The 22,010-nt window shown below is 43.0% G+C and overlaps 1 protein-coding gene and 1 long non-coding RNA gene across 4 annotated transcripts in view; one reads left to right on the top strand and one right to left on the bottom strand.

The window, feature by feature from the left end:
* PIGL (phosphatidylinositol glycan anchor biosynthesis class L) overlaps positions 1-22,010 on the bottom strand; it is a 73,211-nt gene that overhangs the window by 26,492 nt on the left and 24,709 nt on the right. For all 3 annotated transcript variants that reach the window (XM_087751857.1, XM_009464562.2, XM_087751858.1), the window contains exon 3: positions 6,183-6,273. In XM_087751857.1, the coding sequence (XP_087607983.1) occupies positions 6,183-6,273 (91 nt within the window). The remainder of the gene's footprint in view (positions 1-6,182; positions 6,274-22,010) is intronic.
* On the top strand, positions 17,149-21,724 carry LOC148056305 (uncharacterized). The gene is made up of 3 exons (XR_015703473.1): positions 17,149-17,266; positions 18,294-18,376; positions 21,526-21,724. It is a non-coding gene; the product is annotated as an uncharacterized LOC148056305 (long non-coding RNA).

Raw genomic sequence — 22,010 nt, 5'->3', positions numbered from 1 at the left:
TGACTGCACTTTTTGTACAAGCAAGTCAAGCTTTTTGCTGAATGAGAAGATCATATTGTTTATTGCTTCTCTGCAGGGAGAAATGGGAACTTCATAATGCAGAAGTAATGTGTGAACACAGCACTAACAAGTCACCGTCCAAAGCACAGAATACTCTTGGCTCCCTGCCCTCAAACCTACCAATAATGTGTCGGGGTGAACCATCCACCCTAAGGGCTCACTCTGCACAGTACTGTGCAGTGGGTACTTAAAGGCTCCCGCTTCCAACCTAGAAGACAAACTGGCAGCACAAAGCATAGAGCAGACAGGGAATATGTGCTGGTAGGCTTTCCAGACGGTGAAAGTGACAGTCTTTGGACAGTCTAAAGTTAGGTTTTTGCTCTGGGAGAGGCCAGGGAGCAGAGCTCTCCACAGCTCCCTTCTCTATGACCAGGAAGAAATCATAACCTCTCTACATTTCAATCAACGTCTGCTTCCTTGCCAGCTTGTTCTCTCTTCAGGGAAGGAAATGCTACTGCCTTGCTTACTCACCACAGCTCCCTTCTCAAAATCTATTTGATATGCAGGACCTGAAGTACTGGGTTAAAGATCAAGGGAAGATCAAAAGCCGCCCTGCCCGTCCTGCAACTTGCTACCCCACCCTCCAACAGGAGAGGCCCTCTCAAACACAGGAGATATTGTGTAAAGAGGGAGCGGAAACACAAAGACAGTGATAAGAAATACTTCAAAAACCACAAACTCCAGACAAGCCTGCTTATAAACCCATCCACCCGGTACAAGACCACACTTAGACTTTCCACTTTGCCCAGTGGCTGTAATAATGCTGCCACCAAGCAGCGGGGTTATTCATTGATGGCAGGACCCAATTTGCTTTTGTTCAGGTACAAAGAAGCATTTTCTGGTCAACCCTTATTTTATAAGGAGAAAGATTATGTGTTCGGCTTTGGCTGCTTTTGCTGCACATCAGCATTACCTGAGAGACTGCAGGGACTGCATGGTCTGGCACGGTGCAAAGCCCTCCCTAAGGGATCATCTTTTTGAGTAGCTCATCTGGGAAAGACATTATTACATTCTGCACTCAGGGAACCAGCACAGCACCCTGTATTTTGCAGATAAGAAAAAACATGCTCTGAAGTCTCTCCTACCTAGAGTGGCACTTTCCGTAGATGCCAATGTACCTCACTCACTGCAGGCAGAATAAATTCCTATGCAGGCAAATGAATAATAGTGTGAGTCTGCTAAGGGCTGGATTTGCACGAAACCTTTTTACTAAATGGGGACAGAGAGAGGGCTTGTCTCTTCTGCCTGATCATTTATTTTCATGTAACCTGTACAAACATAACATTTTTAAGACTACTACCCTGCTGTCAAATGTGGTTGAAATTAGCCAATGGGCTCCGGAGTCTTTTGAAACATGCATGTTCACACACACATAAATACAATTGCATTATTCTTGTCTCCTTACAAAACCAAGCTAAAAACCCCAGGCAAGCCAAACCACACATTTTTCCCTTTTATGGAGGGTACAAGAGAACAAACCAGAAGACTGAGATAAGAGACTGTAGTGAGCAGACTAAATAAGCTAATCATTATTTTGACAAAACTGGCTTGGGCCAACTGTGGGAGCACAAGGCTGGGTTAGGAAATATTCTTGACATGGAAATTATCTGTTCAGAAACACCTTTGGAGGTTTTTCTTCCCCACATCTGTTTTGAAATAGGAGCTGCTGTTCTTAGTGCGGCTGGGCTTACGTAACATCTGAACTAGCTAAAGAGACTGCATGGAGTTAATTTTCAATGGATGTTGTCTAATTTACTGTTAGGACATTTGTACCTGAATTGCCTGTCTCTTCAAATACACAAATCTAAGTACAATTCCCAAGGTATCTGCACACTGACCTGGCCACGGTGGCATTCGCTTTATCTGCAAAGAGGCCACCTTTGAAACATTGGCCCTTCACGTTCAGAGATCCCTCCCAGCACGCAGTCTGGCTCTGACACTGTAGTGATGTCCCACCTATCCAGTAGGTAGTTTCTAGGTCTGTTGTCTAAACAGGGCACTGATTCCACAGCATCACTGTGGTGTTCGTGACTTAAAGCAGGCAGCAATCACATGTAAATATATTCCTCTGGCTTCAGGGATTCATTTCATTGATAACAAATCTGAATTTCTTTCTCACATGCTCAAGATATTTTCACACGGGAGCATTTGCTTCTTCCACATGGTGCAGCTAGCCCGCGTGCTTGCTTTTAGCACATAACCTGAACCAGGCTGATGATGAAATCAAGCAAACAATCAGGGCAGGATGAGAAAACCTGAACATCTTGAAACTGTCTGGGTTAAAAACAGGCTTAGCCAGTTCAGGGAGCAAAAGGCTGGGATAGGAAACATACTTGATGTGGAAATTATTGCTCAATTAAATCTTTAGGGCAAGAGGGAGTTCCCTCCCCACACCTGTTCTGAAATGCGAGCCGCTGCCGTTGGTGTTGCTGGGTTTTCTCCTGGGTGACCTTGGTATTCAGGAAATGGAGCTTTCACTAGTGGAAGCCAGAGCAACAGCCAAGACAAACAGGTCCAGAAATCCCTTCCAGAGTGGGGAGAGCACAGAGGAAATTACTGAATTAGTAGCAGAAGAGAAAATTCCTGAGAGGTCTGGAGTCCATGCTCCCTCTACACACCATGTGCATCGGAGGAAAAAAGCACTCGAAGCTGTGGGTCTCCCTCACTCTTTCTGGCGTCATCCAGTGCTTCAAACAGAGCACACATCTGCTCAAGTAGACTGGCGGGGATAGAAAGGTCTCTTTCCTTTTTAAGAAGGGCCATCCTATAAAATGTCACAGCAAGCAACTCCATTTCTAATGCCCTTCCTCTGAGCATCATTTCATAGGCCAAACTTACGTTTGCAGAGGCCAGTGACATTCAAACTCCCTTTGAGTCTCTTGTGTATTTGGAGATGTCTCTTGTTGCTACAAAATCAGAGAAGCTAAAGATTAAAAAGAATGGACAACTGGATGAAAAAGGAAAAATCTAATCATGATCAACATCCCAGTGTCCACTGGATTTGAGCTGCAAGTGTGTAAGTCATGCACCAGCTCTTAAAATGAAAGGTCCTGGGGGCCTCCCTCTCACGTACCCCAAAGCACACCTGAGGACACTGCAACATAGGTGAGGAAGGGAGGGAAAGGGATGACAGAGTCTGTCCCAGCTCTGTTGCCTCCTCTAGCAAACTCCACGTGCTGCACTGCAAATCTGGTGTTCTGCAAATCCTCTACAAATATCACACATTCAAATGCTCTGAATTTTAGGAGAGTGTGGAGACCAAGATCCAAAGCATGAGAGCTGAACTCATCCTCTCAAATATAAGCTCCAACTTGAATGCCATTTGTAGAAGGATCTGGCTTTCTAGGCTGATTTGGAGCAGACCCAAGACAACGGGACTCTTCCACAAGCAGTACAGATGATGTTTCCATCAATCTATAGCGGAAAGCAGCTTGTAAGAATGTGGTATTGCTGAACTCTGGTCTTGGCACTGCATCTGCCCCAAGCACAGTTTGAATGTCACCTCCTAATCCAAGCTCTGCTATTACCAAACCTGAGATCCGGAACAGTAGGATTTCATAATCTAGAGCCTGCCTGGGGCTCACACAATACTATGTAACCTACTTCTTACACACCAAATACTTTCTAATCTGGATCGAGACAGACTAGCCTTGGCTGCCTCTCCTAGCAACACTGGCTTTTGCTTATAAATCCAGCAGGCAGGAAATAATTTCCAAAGTCTATAAATTAGTTTTGGCTTCGAGTACACCAACCATTAATTTCTGTGTCTGCACTATTTAATGTAGAGCTTGGATGAAATATGTCCCTGTAGCTCTCAAATAGATTGAGTTACTGATGGGCTTCCAGGGCAACTGAGGAAATGAGTAACTATGCAATGGAACAAAACTATGCATAACATGGTGTGACTCCTTGCCTTGCAATCTTTCCTTTCAGACATGTTGGAATTGCAGCCTGCTTCTCCACTGCCAGATGAGACATATGCTCTGTAAATAAAAGATACCATTGTCTATGCTATGACTGTGGGGAGACTGGGGAAAGTTTTCCCACTGGGATAGCTAAAACAATACATGTCTTCCAACCATGTTAACTCCATTGAGTTAGCTTGTCGTGTTTGAAACCCTGTTAACTTATGTTTTGACAAGGCTCTTTTAACATGTTAAGCCAATTCTATCAATTTCAACATTACTGAAAAATAGACTCAGTTTACCTTTCAAGGCAAGGCCATTGTCTCAGGACAGCAGAGATGCTCTAAGAGTGGCTAACAGATAGCAAGCTTTGAAGTTTTAAAATGCAGAATGTTGGACAAAGGTAATCAGGCACTTGCCTTGCCATTGTTGGCAAACTAGGTCTGCTCCTAAATGAAAGGTATTATAGCAAACACCTGAGACCTGTGTGATTACTTGAGACACTTAAAATAATGTAAGTTTACAGAGCAGTTCATTACCACCATCCCCAAGAAGCTGCCTCAGTGGCCTTTGGTACTGCTGACATGTTCTGCTGCAGTAATTTGTCCTCACTGCTGCTCAGGGAAGCGCTAAGGGGAACACAGTGGGCCCTGCTGCAGCGTTTCTCGTTACTACAGCTACACCCGACGCCCGCAACACAGCAGGGAGAGTACTAGTGATTGTGCGTGTTTCTTGCTTTGAAAACCCCGCACTTGATTTTTCAGCTCACGCTATGTTAGTGGCAGACTCCTGCCTCCCCCAGCACAAACAGCTTGAGTTTAATTTCCTCTGAGGCAAAGATCTAACCCTTTCGAACCATTTAGCAGAAGTTCTAGTGTTTTCAGAGTTTCTACTGGGATTCCGGTGCACTTGTCCTAGTGCCCATGAGAGTCACAAACATGCAATACAAATCCTCTTGTGTTAGGAGCTTTCAGATTAGATTAAAACCTATCTATTCACAGGGCCAAAAGGCACAAAAGGAGTCCAGGAAAACTGCATTTGTCTCTGTGAACAGCAATGAATTTCATGGAAAATTAGCCTCAGAATCAATACGAAGTTGGATGCATGATGTTGGTTTTTGTGCTCATGGGGCTTTCATGCTACAGGAGATGTGGTTTCTTGTTTTGCGAATTGCTGAAAGGCTTTAAGAGTTTTGTGATTTTGCTGCTAATCAGTGTGTGACAGTGACACGCCTGATCACAGCAAGGTTCAACAGAAAACAACAGAACACAACCTTTTCCAGGCTTAGGCCCTTATTCCTGTTCTGTGGGGGGAAAAAAAAAAACAAACAAACAAACCCAAACTATACCAGTGCTAGGATATCTCCCCAGTTTAATATTCTTCAATCCCAACCTACAACCCTGCTAATCTAGCTCTCTAACACACGCCTGCCCATGTACTTCAAATCTAAGCCTAAATGTAAGCCTAAATCTCAGGTGGGCTCTCTTCATCAATGAAACCTAGTAACAGGGGCAGAATGGTTGTTTTAAAATGTAGAAAATCTTTGAGGAGTTAGTGAAGCAAAATTTCTCCACTGTTCGTTTCTCACTGGGAAGCAAAGAAAGATCTCCAGAGAGAAAAGATATATCCAAACTACACCATCATCCTTTTCCATATTTTTCAGTGGAGCAATTCTATTTGTTCTGAACTTCTGGCAGTTGTTTGAAGATTTGAAAGAGGATCAGAATGACCATGTCTTACTTGTCAAGACATAGGAGCTGTACAAATACTCACAAAAAGTCTATAAAATACAAAAAAACTACAAAATGCAAAATTGCTTTTGGGTATCATTTTGGACCTGAAATTCAGCTGGACTTATTCAGAGGGTCTTCTACAATTAATGAACCCCAAGATATACTACAGTGAAACGTACTAGTTCCAACAGAGTTTGCAGTTTTTAACCAGTTTGAAGCTTTTACTTCAGTGAAGGTTGGTGGCACTACAACCCAAAAGAGGCTTCGTAAGATCTAGCTAAAGAAATGGATCAACATTATAAAGCCAGTACTTCAAAATGAGTAAGTATACTTTCTCCCTCTCCTAGGCTATTTCACAGACTCCAGAAGCAAAATCCTAACTTTAAAGACTTCAAAGAACGCTTTCAGAGGGAAGGAAAAAGCCTAGAACACTGGCTCAAAAGTAATGTGGAAATTGCCTATGCTGTAGAAAGTTTCACATTACCAGGTTGATGTTATTGGCTTCTATATGCTTTAGCACAAAGGCGGCGAGGAGCTGTGTGTCCCATTCAACAGCAGGATTATCCGGAAGATCCCTGAAAATCAGAAGTGCAATTAGTCACTTCACTGCTGAGAACTTTATAAAGACCGTGCTAGAAAAGCGAGATCCTCTTATCAGAGAATGAAATCAAGATAAATTTATTTACCATATAAAACCACTGAACCTTACTTAAGAGTCTTGCAAGCTTGTATATTGGAGGGTTGAAAGGGAAACATCACTTCCAGCACCCTCCTCATAGATTTGCCAAGGTCTCCCCTTCCTCCTTACCATTAAGGTAGACTTTCTGGCTGCTTTACTTTAAGCAACATCTATTTTGTTCAATGATTCTTGTTCTCTATTCATCCCAATCAAATTTCTTCCTCTCTTTATTTAAAACCCCTTTTAAAACACATTTTTCTGAAAGACTTTCCAATCATAATCTACTGGTGAATTACATATGAAAAGTAACAAGCAAACTCCTCCTCTCATTTATACACAAATAACCCATTAACCTCAACCAGAGAACAACAGGACCATAATTATATTGCATGGATTTGATAGTAGTTCTTCATCTGTTTATTTTATGCTTTGTATACCCAGTTGGTATGCAAAGTCATACTGTGACTGAATACTCTGCCTGGGTATTTTAGATTGCAGGCTCCTAGGGGCAGGGACCATGAGCCAAATGCAAAATAACACCAGGCAGCCAACAGAATGATTCCATATTTACACAACCAAGAGCTGAATTTGCCCCCCCAGCCATTATGTTTGAATGGTGCCAAGAAAACATTGCTTGCAAGGTTAAAAAGGTTATTAGTAACAATAGGATAACACACAGCTGCTAAAGACCAATAATGACATGTTAAACTGGTCTTTTTCTCAGGCCTTTTCCGTCCTCTGATAGTCTGATAATTGCTGTGAGGTGGTTTAGCAGAAAAGTGACTACACAGCCTTCTCACACAGACACATGGGTTTGGATCTGAACTGATCCAGCTGTTTGCTGCAGAGAGCAGGGGCACCACTTCCCAACACTCTTCGCGCCTTGCTGACTCCCCAGACAGCAAGGACGGTAACATCTGCAACAAAACAACAGGAAAATGTCTCCTTGGCACATTCCAAAGTAAAGCTCAGCCTGGGTCTTCATAAGAGGTCCTGTGGCCACAAATTTTCCCAGTGCTGTCAACAGTAGTAGTAGTAGAAGGAAGAGCCTAAAGTACAAACTAACCATTAGCATTTTACTCATTGTGTTATGTACTCCTGTTCAGCACAGGCCAAAATAATGTGCTGATAGAAACGCCAGCAACGAGGGAAGGCGTTTCTACATTAGTGTACACAGTCTAGCTGTGGTCCCTGTAGCGGTATTACCAACAACAGAAATTTCTGTTGCTGTTTGCAATTCCCTCTTGTATAGACAGCATCTTTGCCTGCTGTATACAAGACATTTGAATTTCATCATAGGAAAGATTCTTCGGTACATCTGGTGTTGTTTCATCAGCTAAACAAACCTGCATCTCATCTGCTCAAGACAAAAACTTTCACATCTCATGTTTGAAGAGGAAGTGGCCCCGTTGACCCCAAAGGTATTACAAGTCCCACCACGTCACAGCAAGCTTTAAATGGAGCACATTTTTAAAATATGCTTCAACTAAAACATCCCAAGCAACATGCACGCTGAGCAGAGTCCAAGTGCAAGTCTAACAGTGCTGCAGTTGTTCGAATGGTACCTTTGAGGTTATGTCAAGGCTTAATCTCATAATATTAAAGTGGTAAATTAGTCTAAAAGGGATTCTTCACTGGCCACTTACAATGCAAATATCATACCCCTTTTTGGACAGGGTTAAATGGAGCTGTGGAGGAAGTGAGGAGTCCCATTAAAACAGGAGGGGTGCTCCAACATTGAGAGGTCAGGAAAAAAAGTAGGGCTTGGAATTTATGATGTCCAGGAGGCTTTGGTGTCATAGCCACTGCCCTCAGCTTTATTGGGCTGTCTCCAAAAAAGCTGCCGGGTAGTGGAGCAGGTTTTAACTAGTTTAGACAGATAAAGATCACCCTCGTTCAATGGAAATGAACAGCTGGAGGCAACGGTTTAGAATCCCTGGAAACAAAACAATCTGAAGGCATGAGCAAATTAACTCCATGAACACTGAACTGATTAAGCAGGAATATTCTGCAAAAAATTCTGCTTCTACCCACTTACTGCTGCTCATGGAGATACCACTCACTCCCGGTAAGGAAAAGGAACTATTTTTCTTGTATATTTGTCAGGCACCAAAGACAGAGAAGCTGATCTTGCCAAACAAGACACGCATGTACATAAGCACATTCATAACTCATTCATAGCCACGATGGCCCACTGAAGTATTCTTAGCTCGTTCTGCAAACATGAAAAGTGGCACACAGGTTAAATGACATGCCCAAACTCACCCAGAGAAGTCAGTAGCAGAACTGGCAATACATTAATCTAGACTGATCCAGGAAATTACTTTTCTTTGGGGGGGGGGGGGGGGGGGGAAGAGTTTGTATAATACTTTGTAGAGTTGAAAATTTAAGTGTTACAATGATAGTAGGGACCCCACTGAAAGCACGAGACCAATAACTTTCTGCCTGTGCTCTGGATATCAATAATTGGGTCCAGATAAGGATGAAAAGAAGGTGACTAAGAAAACCAAGTTCACATACACCGTATAGCAGTGCACACACGACACATTCTTACAGGAGGTCTCTACATGCCCTAGCAACTTTGTAGGGGCACACAAACTTTGAAAACTGCTGTAGTTCACAACATCATCTATTCAGTACAAAATATTTTTCCTAATATCATAAATCAGTCCTCACCAAACCTGAAAAGTCCACTGACTTGTTGCACTATTGAAATAAGTTGCATTCATTGTGGTTCTACCCTCAGGACTTAGTATCAGAAACATTCGGCATTTAAATAGTTAACTCCACACTGCCTTTCTGGCTAAGGCCCATAATGCCTCTGAGCTCAAGGTCGAAGGGCTGAGATAAAGGACTATAAAGGAGTGAAAATTAGCACATTCCCTGGAGCAGACTGGAGCCTGTCCGAGGATACACGGTTCCCCACAGCCGCCCTCCCTGTCCCCTGCCCCAGAGCTCCTTGTTGCTGCTGCCAGTCACTCCGATGGATCAAGATACAACTCCTGCACTGGAGAGGCCTCCCAGGTCACACTGCTGGAGGCTGCTGGTGGGAAGGGTAGAGGGGTTTGGTCACTTGGCCTCATTTCCACCCAACTATTACGGTCTGGAAGTGATGTTTATGGGCATTCCACATGACTGATACTGAATGCAGGTGGCTGCTTGGATGCAGCCCTTGTTGACCAGGGAAAAATAGGGAGATGCATAGAAGAAGCAAAAAAAATATTTTTAATGGAATAAGGCTCCAGAAATGTTGTTTTCCCAGCTGTTTTCAGTGAAAGCCATGCTGTGCACTGTACAGGGAATTTACAGCTGTGCCAAGGGATCTATAGACTGGAGAGAGAGAGAAATGGAGAATTACGGTGCTGCAGTTGCTGCAGTATGGAGTAGCGTCCGTTTCTGCTTACTGATTTCAGCAGGACCAGTCATGGGAAACATTGTTTTCTGAAAACAAAAACCTGTACCTTTCTATTTAACCATCCACTGTTGGTAGTGAGAACCAGACAGGACCCCTGGTTTTCTCCTTCTCACCTCCTTGCTTTCCTCCTTGCCAAGCTGAGCAGACAGAGCAGACGCTGGCATCTGCAGTTCCCCTTCCCAAAGTTTGCATAGGAAGAACATGATGGATGTCCTGGATATCCCGGCCCAGGCACCAGAGAGCTACAAGGGGGCCATGGCAAATCACATCAGCACATTAAACCAAAAATCAACCTTGTGCAGATCTTGCCCAGCAGTCTTACAGCTGGCTGAATGAAAGAAATGTTAAAAATCACTGCCTGATGCCAGCTCCCCTCCAGGCCTCCTCCTCTTGCCTGCTGTGGGCTGTGAGGCGTAGCTGCTCTTATGCCTCAGCCTTGGCCCTTAAAACACTGTGCGTGTTGCCAGTAATGCTATCCCTGCCAGTAGCCTGGACAATTTTGTAGGGTCATCTTTCTAGGAACGTTTGGGCTCAAGATGGCTAGATTCCTGTCATTTGGAAGGTCTCTTTTGGCCAAGATAGAGATTTTAAAACCTTCACAGATATATATTGCCAAGTGACACCCTTCTTACATGATATACTGCTCAAACGCTGTCCAATTTTCCACTGCTCATCTTCCACAGATCTTTTAGCAACAGCCAGTGCATTTATACATACCATCTTCTTTCAAAGCCCTCCATGGAATTTATTCTGCTCATGAACTAAGCTCTCATGACTGCTCTAAAGGTTAAGTTAAACTCAACAGTTAGTCTATGCGATGTCCATGTGGCTTAACAAACAGCAAATGGGCTGTCTTATATGGGACACTGGCAGTTAGAATAACCTTAAGATCTCTCCCTCCCCAAATCTGTTGAATTGGGCAATCCTCGGGGCCCTGGGTGCATTACGAGTGGTGCCTCTCACTGTGTGACAGTGACCCTGACCCGGACTGGCAGCACCGTCTCTGCCTTGACATGAAGCTTTTATAGGGGGCAATACAGAAGGGAGTGGAGTGGCAATAGTGTTCCTTCGCGAAGATGGTTAGGTCTCCATTAATACATTCTGAGACACCAGAGTAAAACTTTCAAGGTACTAGTGTGATTTTCCATTCCACTACACACCAAAAGGGTCAAAATGAAAGAGCTTTCCCATTCCTTATTGCCTTTTTATCCTGCAGCATGACCTTAATCAATCCAAGGCTAGGGACCAGGAAACATTTCTTGCATAATTTCTCCTCCTTATCCCTCCTCTCCCCAGTGAATGATTTTACATTTAAATCAGCACAAAGGTCGGTAGATTGATGGTGGATTATATAGGAAACAGGTGAACTGCTGTGCACTAGGTTCCCAGCTGAGTACAATGGCCGCAATGTGTTTGTTGGAACAAAGGATGCCCTTTGTATAAAGTTAACTGTATGAAATGAACATCTGGGCAATTGAAACTGGATCAAAAAGCAAAAGATCCCACAGAACAAAATGACGTGAGTGCACAATTAGTGAAAAAGCCATGTGATGACTAGAGGCAATCAGTGACCTTTATATCACAGCATCAAAGTAATTGAAAAAACTGTGTAAACAGAAATTATTTCATGCTCTCTAAAGTAGAGCACAGAATTTTTATTTTTGCGATTATGCTAAGATAAGTTAAGACAGGCTAGCCCTAGATGTTGAAGCAGAGCCTCTAAATCCTTACATTAATAACTATTAATAAATTTCTTCTCCTATAATGGCCAATTACAGACAGGAGGGAAATATTGCTGTTAGGCTGCATGCACATCTCTGATTCAAATGAAAAGAGCCCACTTAGACAAACGACCAGCATCTTACAACATCACGTTATACAGAGAACAGATGCTGTGTGCTTATTGGAATGTAACAACCTACAATTTAGGAGAGAAATGGACTAAAGCAGAATGCTAACTGTCAAATGAAAAGCCACCTACGACAGAGAAGCTCCAGCTGAATTTTTTATACCAGCAGCTTCCTCTCTCTCCTCATAGTAAAGAAACCCTACTTGTTCCGAGATTTGTATTTTAAGATTGGAAATAAGAATCTTAGGTTTTAGTGTAAGTAGAGGGTAAAGGAAGTGGTGAAAATGTCAGCGACTAGAATATTAAAAATAAAATACACTTCAAATATTTCACAAAAGAAAAAAAGCAAAATGGACAGAATACTTCTCTCCCATCCTTAACATTTGTAATGTGTAAGAGTTTGGACCTACTGTATACAAATTTCAAAGGTAAATTAAATAAGTTTAGATGCCAGGTAAGTGCTGATGTCACTCGTGTGGCCATACCAGACAGAAGTCAAAGGGAAAGAACACAAAGAGAGTGAGCACTCCTTTCAGCTTGCTCAAAAGGCCAGGCAAGCTGTGCATGCTTCTCCACTGAGCTATGTAAAAACACAGTGCACCTCTGTCAGATAATATTCCAAGTACCTCCCTAACTCCCCAAAGGTAAAGAGTAATTAGATTTCTAGGGAACAAACTTTTTGACTTGGGCATGATCATGTGTTTCTGTTTCAGAAATAAGCATCCTTGGGGTTCAAATTCAAAGGAATTATTACAGAACACAGGACTGCTTGTTTGCAAAGACCTATCCAAATGTCCCTGTACTCATTTAGTTTTTTAATGAATTATTGATGATTTCTCAGCAGAGTTTAATGTCTATTCACAGAGATGACACAATTGCTTATCATAATTTGAAATCTGGTATTCATTTGACGTCTGTGCCTCAGCGCCTTGTTGATAAATTACAGCACAAAGCTCTGTAGGAACAAGTTCATATTCAATGTCTTTAAACAAAAACAATTGATGGTGCCTTTCAAGAACAGAAATGCATAGAAACTACAGTGGCTAAAGCTGGTTTTAAAAACTAGTTTGGAGAGGGCATCAGGCCCTGCTGTGTAAGACAGGAAGCAAAATTCAGCTCAACTAATTCTGAACTGATGGCTGATTTAGTCACAGCTTGCCTATCTTCCGCCCTTCAGGCCTGCGAAATGGAAATAATGACATGTTCACACCTATGTAAAGAAGTTTGAGCTCCTTCTAAGAAAAGTGTTATGTCTGTTCTCTGATTTCTAGATTGAAATCTAAAGCACATGTCTTGGCAATCCTGGGTACAGGGAACCCCCCAAACCTGTCCTTTACTCCCTGCATTGTCCTCCCACGGAGTATGGAATCAAGTTCAACATCTTTGTCCTGACTTCAAAGCTTGGCCCAAAACACATAAAAGACTGCATGAAGCTCCAAAACGATGGATGCAGTGAACGGCTCTACCTCTGTGGTGCAGAGGAACTCTGCAACAAGGATAACATCTTCTCAAGCAGTGAGGACCTCCTTAGGGGCTGGTGCCAAACAGTGAATGGACTCCCAAATCAAGTGTCATCACATACCGCTTTGCTTTCAGGAAATACCAATACCAATACAAATACCAGGAATACTCCTTGGAACATATCCTTTTTAGCAGAAACACAGCAATATTTAAAGTTTAAAATTCCCCAGACTCTCCAGAGCACATAAGAACGCTGAGACATCTGGGCCAAATGTTATCCTAACAATGGAGATCCCATTTGCCAAACCACATGACAGGGGTTTCGGTGTGTCACCTACCGGGCACCTTGCTTTGGTCACGTGGTGGCAACGTGTCACCACGCAATACTGCAGCTAAGGAACACGATTTCTAGGAGAGTGACACTGGTGGAGAACAAGATTTCTGGCATATGTCATCAACTCCTTGTCTGATCCTTGGTCTCACGCAGCTAATCACATCTGTGGCTGACATGCATTTAGTAGGCAGCACTGCCGCAACGCTGTGCAGCAAACGTATGACTTGCAAGAGGAGAAGCAAGGCCTGGGAGTCTCACGTGCGAGTGTCACACTCCATGTGTGACACTCGTGTTATTACCGTGCTGCTGGAACGTGCTCAGGAACTAGTGTGAAGAACACATCAGAACCTGTGTAGTCATCACCACTGATTGATCAATCACACAAGGTAATGAGCACCGAATACCTTGCTGTCATGCACAGCTTTGCATTCAGCTGCTAGAGGAAGGAGGGGCCTCTAGTTCGTTCACTCCAACCTACGCTGAGAAGCCCTAGCTTCAATTTAAGCAGAAGTCTGCAACAGGTTGTTTGCGAGAACCACGCAGTGCCATGGAGTGTATCTGGATCCCTGGTGAGACTGGTAGTAACAAAACAATTAAGTTCAAGTCCCTATAGAGAATTCTTCAAAAAATAAAGCAGTTTCCCCCCCTTACTTTTCACCCTCAAGCTGGGTACTGTGTTTTATGCTACTTTTTATTTCCAACCTTCATTCATGTTGGAGTTGCATTCATTTTGCACATACACTACACGCCAAGCCAAGGCCAGTTCCAGCCCTTTATCCCTGACAGCCATTATGTGACCAGAATATACTATCTGCCCGTCCACTGAGTGGGGCCCACAGATCCCACATCAGTGACACATTTTCAGCCAGCACAACCAGCAGTTTCCAGCACTACAGACTGTCAGTAGTGCTTGCCAAGCGCTGGGCAAGAAGCCTCCCTTTCATTTTATAGAAGCTGGACTTCTGTGTGATCTGTTGGGGGCCATTAACAGAGTTCACTGAAAACATCAGTCAGAGGCCAGACTTAGTAGTCTCATGAGATTTGGGGCTGCCATGCTGAATTATGAGTCAGCAGTTCCTCCCCTGGCCCACTGAAATGTGGTTTGGGCAGCAGACAATAGTGCAGTGTGAAATGAAGTCAATTCCACTCACATCTTGGAGAGAGATGCAGGAAAACAGACCATTGAAGTCCCTACCTAGTTCAGGAAAACAAGAATTCACCAACCTTTTCCTGAGTATCTGTTGGCAAAGTGCATTTCTGGTGTTTGTCCCAAATGACTGACAAATAACAGATCTATTAGCAACATCTGGCAATCTCATCTGCAGACCTCTAATAAAAGAAATATCTTCAAACATGCAACTGTCTGGCATCTTAGAGCACAATTGCTGGGCAAAGGCATATATGTAGCAGCACTTCAGTTCAACACCTTCCCAAGGCCAAGAAGATGTTTGATGGAAATGCTCGGTGGAGAGCTTGAACAGTGCAGACTATAGCAGTCTGTAGCCTTTGGGGATTTTGCTCCACATTCCCAGAACAATCTGCTCTTGTCTATGTCAGCTCCCAGAGGAGGGACAAACTGACCTGAAACCAAAAAGGGTGGACTCGCTTCTACTAACACCTAGCTCCTTGGGCTCAATTACTTGCCACTGCAGCATGTTTCTGGCCACTCTGATATTTCTGACAATAATAGGGGAAAAACACAGACCACATTTCTCCAAAAGCCCCATCTGTACTATCAGAAATGACCATCATCAAGCCTATATGAAATGACCGGGCAGTTCCCAGAATAGCTCACAGCAGCGCGCACTTCCTCATTATTATTATTATTATTATTGGCTTTGCCAGAGTGCCCAGGAATTCATCTGGGGCCTGACAGTCTAAGTTGTCCTGAGTGAGAACAAAAAGCCCAGCAATCCCACAATCAAAACTTATGTTTTAAAACTAAAACACCAGCAAAACCAGGACTCTGAGGAGCAGAATACAGGACTTCACTCCTCCCTTACTCATTTCTTTCTTTTTGTAAAATGCCTTGAAAAATAAAAAAACAGTGCAGCAGGGCAGAGCTTGGGACAGGGTCCATCAACCCATGCACCAAGAAGCCATGTCCAACTAACACGAGTCCTGGCACCACTGGTTCAAGAAGGACAGACTTCCAGTTTCAAACTGCTGGGCAGGAGGTCTCACTCTCCTGGCAGAAGAGTGGTAAGCGGACAGGTGGAAGCAGAATGCAGTGAGTTCTTCCTAGCTAGGTTTTTACTACAGTGCTGGTACATAAAGTTCCCGATATGCATCGTAACATGCCCAGGACTCCACAGCGGAAAAGGTACAAACCCAAGGGGAAACAACAGAAAGCCTCTCACAGCAGGCAGCAAAATCCTTCAGAGGCGAATGACTGAAATACCACAAGCTGTATGTGCCAAATAAACCTAGCGCCACTTCATCACAACCTTCATATTAAATCTGTTTGCTCTTGGAATGATAAATACACTGTACTGTATGGACAAAGACTGCAGTTCTGATTCTGGCCCAGGTAAGTCATAGAGAACTTTGCCACTGACTTAATGGCATGGGCCAGACCCTCAAAGAGGAGGAGAGCCAACAGCATAATCACTCCTACCAAAGAGATAGACTTTGGTTTATTCCACGTAACAAATAAGCTGCAATCAGAAACCTCAGGAGAAAGCTTGTAGCCAAATCAGTCCCTCAGCCATTTTAATTAATCATCTAGGAAGAGAAAGCACAGAGTAGTCGCTTCATGGACATTTATTTCTCATGCCAAAACTTATGTAAATGCAGATGCAACTTCAGCAGAGATCTCAAGAGGAGGATGGCCTGATTCCAAATGCAGCTTCCCATGTCACAACTTTCCAGCTTCCCAGTATCAATTTCATCCAAAAAGAGGTTTCCTCACTCCTCAGCCTCCCACAAACAACCATCTCCTGCAGTCCATTTGATCTATGCAATGATACGGGAGCATTACTTACGGAAGTCGTGGTGTACCCACCCTTTATAACACTGAGGCTCTGATGCCTTAAGCTCTCCAGCTGGATGCAAATTTTACTACCATCAAATCACTTCCTTTCATAAGACAGCTTGTATCAAGAAGTTAAACACCTTTCTTAACTGCGAGCTTGATCCCACAAATTTTATTGACATGCAAAGTTTCTACTCATGCAAACAATCCTCTTGTAGGCACTGTCTTGCCAGCCCCGTTCATGTGAATGCCCCAATTACATGATTACATGAGCAAGCGCTAGGCCAGGCCCCACTCTCTCTCTGCAGCCGGTGAAAACGCACACCGGCTTCCACCGCAGCCCAGCCAGGAACTATACTGGGAACTTAATTTGCAACAGCTACGCGGGACTCGGCAACAATGAACAAAACGAGTGCAACAACACAACGACCTTTATCGTTTCGCCTTCCTCTCCTCCACGCTCTGATTTAATGCGAGCATTACGCAATGGTTTTGCTATAGCAACAGCTGGGGTGATCGGCAGTAACCCTGCCACCGCCTGCTCGGCCGGCGCTGCCGCTGAACTTTGGCCCACTAGCGAGCCTCCCACTCGCCCGGCAGCGCTGCCGGCCTGTTTACACTACTCACATGACGGGCAAGAGGGAGGCTCCTGGCAGCCGCCAGCATCCAGCCGGATTTCTAGGACCAAGCCAAGATTGGCAAAGGCTGGAAACAATTAACTCTTGCGAGCAGGGCTTCGTGCTCCTGCAGCCGCCTGCAATGGCCCAGGAGAAAGGCCGCTCCGCACAGTGTGAGCGGTGCTTCGTCCTCCCGACACCACTGCAGCAAACCGAGTGGGATTAAGACATTCAGCGAGGTGAGGCCTAAGGAAATCAATAACCTTTAAAGAAGGGAACAGTATCTTTTTCTTCTTAATGAGTGGCAGATGAGTGAGGATAATGAACTGGAGCTGGGAATGTAATACCCTCATCAAGCACTGTGTGCTATGAGTTGCACGTACCTGGGTTACATGGGGGTGTGCAAAACTCCTCCAGCGGCACAGAACTGTGCTGGCGCAGCGTCCCCGTCCTGGGCTCTGGAGCACCTTCCAAGTACCGGGGGCACAGGGAGAATCTTGGAGACAGGGAAGCTGTGCTCTATGGGTGCCTTGCTAAAATGGTTATTGTAACCTTACAGCACAATCCCGTAAGAAAAAGCTGCAGATTACCAACCTGCAGCCATGCCATCGCTGTATGAGCGTGACTACTACTACTTCAGCACTTCTATAGCATTTATTTCCACACATTAACAGATGTTCATTAACTAAGCCCCCTGTGAGGCTAGTATGGGGAAGTAAGCATGTAATAACCTCCACATTTTATAATGAGAGAATTAAGAGCTCAGTTAACTCTCCCTAGAGAGCCCAAGGCAACAAAGCTGAGTCAGGGGCAGAGCCTGGAATGGAGCGTGTGAGCTCCGGGCTTGCAGCATGGCCGCAGCCCAGCGCTGCATCACCCACACTCACTCCAGGAATACATTTTATTGCCTGGGGCAAATAACAATCCATTTTTCAACAGGCCTTTTATAGGTGCTCTGCAGAGCCTGATATATTCCTGGGTACTTGGATTGAGCAGAAAACACATTAACAGTTGCAAATTATCCACCATTACACCAACATCATAGGAGCTGCTTAAAAGTACCCCCCAAACCTGGTCAATGGTCAAATGGTCAAAGCTCAGCATCACCTAATTGTGCTCTGGACTGCACTGGTATGACACAGCCCTGGATGACTGTTTCTAGCAATATTCTTGGCCTCTTTTCCTTATATACTTGTTACTTAGGAGTAGTCTACATAGTCTTGCCCTAAAATATTGCATTCTCCAGTAAAACCTTGTTATTCCCAGGTTGTATGGATTTCTTTTCTTTGATATGATGACAAGTTCATTGTAACAAGAATGGTCCCTGCAGATACAGCACTGAAAAGCAGGTATGCCTTGATATCAGAACTCCCTTTGACAGCTAGATGTTCATCCACATTTATACCTACATCCAAATATAAATGTTTCCCAAAAAACATTGAAAGGAAATTTGTTAGGTCTGGCTAAATATCTAAGCACTGAAAAAGTTCGAATGAAATCAGTGACTCAAGTCTCATTTTTGCAGAAACATCATCATTGCAATAAACTGTTCTCTGCCCCTTACTGGTAAGACCAGTTGAATTCTCTGATATTTATGTATGAACTCTTCATGCAGTACTCCCATTCAAGCCTCAGTCTATTAGCACAAATTCTGCAAACCCCTTACCTCTCTTCCCCACAGATCAAACCTCTGTCTGCCTGTGTTTTATCCTGCAATATTATACAATGTCTTTTCCAAGGCAAATGATAAACCAGCCTTGGCAGCCCATCATGTGGCTACTTACAAGAATAAGAGAAATGCTGAGTATTTGGCTTATGAAACAGAAATACAGGAAGAAAATATTTATAACAATGCTACTGTTTAAATAAGAGAGACCATAATTTATTACAGATGTGACCCTTCCTTCCAAAACGAAGGGTTTAAATCTTGCTGAAGCTACGTAATGACATGAAGTAGAATGGACTTAATGAAGAATACATCCAACTTAAATTGTGAATTGCCCCCTTTAATCCCCTGCCATTTTGTACCCCACAATAAGCACAAATTTTGCTTCTTTCAAGCATTGTTTGCCAGACTTTTCAGTGCTCAGAAGACTGAAAAACTGATTTCAGGAAAACATCCTTCATCGGACAGACTGAACACTTGTACACTTAACGAAATTCAGTTAAATATTAACTATTAAAGAAGAGAAAACGGCACATAACTCAGACAGGATTTGTTAAGCTTACAGTCACAAAAACTATAAAGAATGTAGAATGTATGTGCATGGAGGGAAGGCTATGCAATGAATTGAATTATTTCAATGGAAATAGTAATTGCAGAGAAATAGATTGCAACACTGAAATGAGAGGGTATTGAAATTACTGTATAAGGAGTATGCAGGTACAATGAGATAGTTAATATGTGACTTGTTAGAAGAGAGGGCATGACTTGGCATGGAATTGTAATCAAACTTTTCATTTAATGCTTCAGTTGGTACAGAAGGATCAGAAAACAAAATATTAATCACAAATCCCATTTCAGTTTCTAAAAAACTATTTCTGCTTCCTGCACTGCAGTCAAAACAGTGTTTTCCTTTTAACCAAAACTGACTGAAGAAGCTACAGGAAGCAAAAGATGCTCAATGATGTCCAGTAAAGCATTCATCTCCCTTGTTCCTGATCTCTCGTGCAATAAAACTGAGATTATGGGTCGTAAAACACCATCCATGTTTGCAAAACCTAGTGTACATTAGGAAAAAAGGTGAAGATGTGGCAAATGAAAACATATGCTTCCTATTTGCTTCATCAAGTTCTGTTTTCTCCTTTTTAAAAAGTTGATGTTGCATCATCAGAACAGCTATGTTTCCTACAGGGCAAATTATCTGAAGTGCTCAAGATTGACTTCAGTACCTCCACTATGAGCAACAGTAAGCTCCATGCGCAAACTAGTAAATCCCATCCCACTACTTTGACATATTGAGTACCTTTTACACTGTTTTACTCATTATAGTGAAAATACCTATGTATTTTTTAACAAATTGTCAGCATTACTTAGCTCCTAACACAGTATCTTGTTCTATTCATAGTTGTTATATGTTGGAAATTCTGGATTGCTAGCACTCGTCGTCGGTGGGTTGGGTTCTCTTAAACGAAATTCCTGTTTGGTGGTGGGGTTATGTTAAATGTACTCCCAACCTAGCAACTGCCCCTTTAAGGAATTTATTCTTTTTAATGGTTTGCTCTAATATGAAGTATCACATCCACCAACTTCTAATTCAAGCTTACACTGGAAGTAAAAAACTTTGTAATTTCACCCATACTTATTGAACTAAGGCCAAAGGGAATAAAACCATTTAGCTTTCACATGAACTCAAAAGAAGAAAGGCTTCTTTGGCAATATAATTACAGAGCACAGATCTTCTAAGAGGAAATGAACTACCGGGATTTATATGATTAGACTTTTTTTTTTCCCTTTCCTTTTTAATGATAGCTAGGGTTCTCCTTCACTCACCCCTTGCAGTCTAACAGCATATATTAAGGACATTCTTAGCGGGCAGTATCTGGGACTCTTACAGAGAGGTGTTTCAACAGGACATTGTTATGGGGTGGAATGTGTCAATGATTTTCTGAATGAGGCCCACCATGCTTCTTTTACCTACCTGCAGCCCTAACACCTTCCTGAAAGTGATTAAAGAAGTAACTAGTGCCCGTAGGCCCTTACTAGTGTGTTCTTTTTCTGGCATGTTAGAGAGGTTACAGCCAAGCACATACTGCACTGTTTGGAATCTTTGTGTGGTCCCATCCAGTACAGTTTTAAGTATCTGATCCATCTTGGTTGTTGCTGCTGAAGAGACCTGAACAACACTTCAGCTATATTGAGAGCTTTTTTGTACAAAGAGCTGAGGTTCTCTTCCATCACATCACCTTTCCAACATCCAGACAAAGCTGGAGTACGGAACTGTGAGCCATTTCATGCTGCCATATTCAAATGCTGGCAACGCTCTGGGTTGTGGCAGGCAATACTCAAGGGCAGTGGCTAGTTTACTTAGTTGCCTTGGTAACATTGTGGTTGACCGGGGTTGACCAGATCAGTGTGACTTAATCATCATAAGCAGAAGGAAACAATTGCAACAAGTGGCAGAGCTAATTAATGTAGGTTCCTTCACTAAATAGACTTTCTCAAACTTGTGTGTCTCACGTTCACAACCTTTGGCCTGCTTAAGCATTCAAACAGCTCTAACTGCGTAGATACCTGTGATGACCAAGTAACTTACAGCCATTTACTATGTCCTATGTACCATGGATCTGTATATATTTATTACCTATGCACTCCCTATGGTTCACAAGAAGCAGTCAGGTTATAAACACCTATTTACACTGTGTAAATACTCTAGGATCTCTACTGATGGTGTGTTAGTTACAAGGTACAATGTAAAGTGCACGTTTTACCTATTAAGTTTGTTTAAACCTGTTTACCTTAAAGCCTGTCTTTCTCTCTCACTGTACAATAATGCAGCTGTGGAGATCATCTGAGACACTAAAACAAACGGTCCCCTGATGTAATCATAAGGGAGCTGGAGGAAGCGCATTTTCAGGAAGAACCTTGAGAGCAGAATCTGCTTCTGTTTAAGTCTGACTTGTTCTCCTAGGAGAAGCAGTATGACAGAACGTTTTGCAAAAGATTTGTATTTATATGCGTGGTTGTCAGTTCTAAATGTTGCTCCTTGTCCTTATAATAATTACACCGAATGCTCAGTGGAGATGTTTTCTAAATTCAAATAAATAGAATCAATACAGACTTGAGTTAACTGCACTATCACACTGCATGAATAAAACACACCAATGGATACTCTTGGCTAGTGTTCAACAGGGATTTGGTCATTGCTATTGCTATGCAAACTGCATTTTACATCCTGTGCTAGCAGTTTTAAAATCTCATTTCTGTCTAACCTTTATCTACCGTTGTTACCAGTAACTCCTAGGATTCCTCAAATAGGAAGA

The sequence above is a fragment of the Nipponia nippon genome, unplaced genomic scaffold, assembly GCF_047370975.1.
Source record: "Nipponia nippon isolate SJK-2023a ecotype South Korea unplaced genomic scaffold, ASM4737097v1 scaffold_15, whole genome shotgun sequence".
Lineage (NCBI taxonomy): Eukaryota > Metazoa > Chordata > Aves > Pelecaniformes > Threskiornithidae > Nipponia > Nipponia nippon.
Note: the sequence above shows the minus strand (reverse complement) of the source record. Positions and strands in the feature narration are given on the sequence as shown.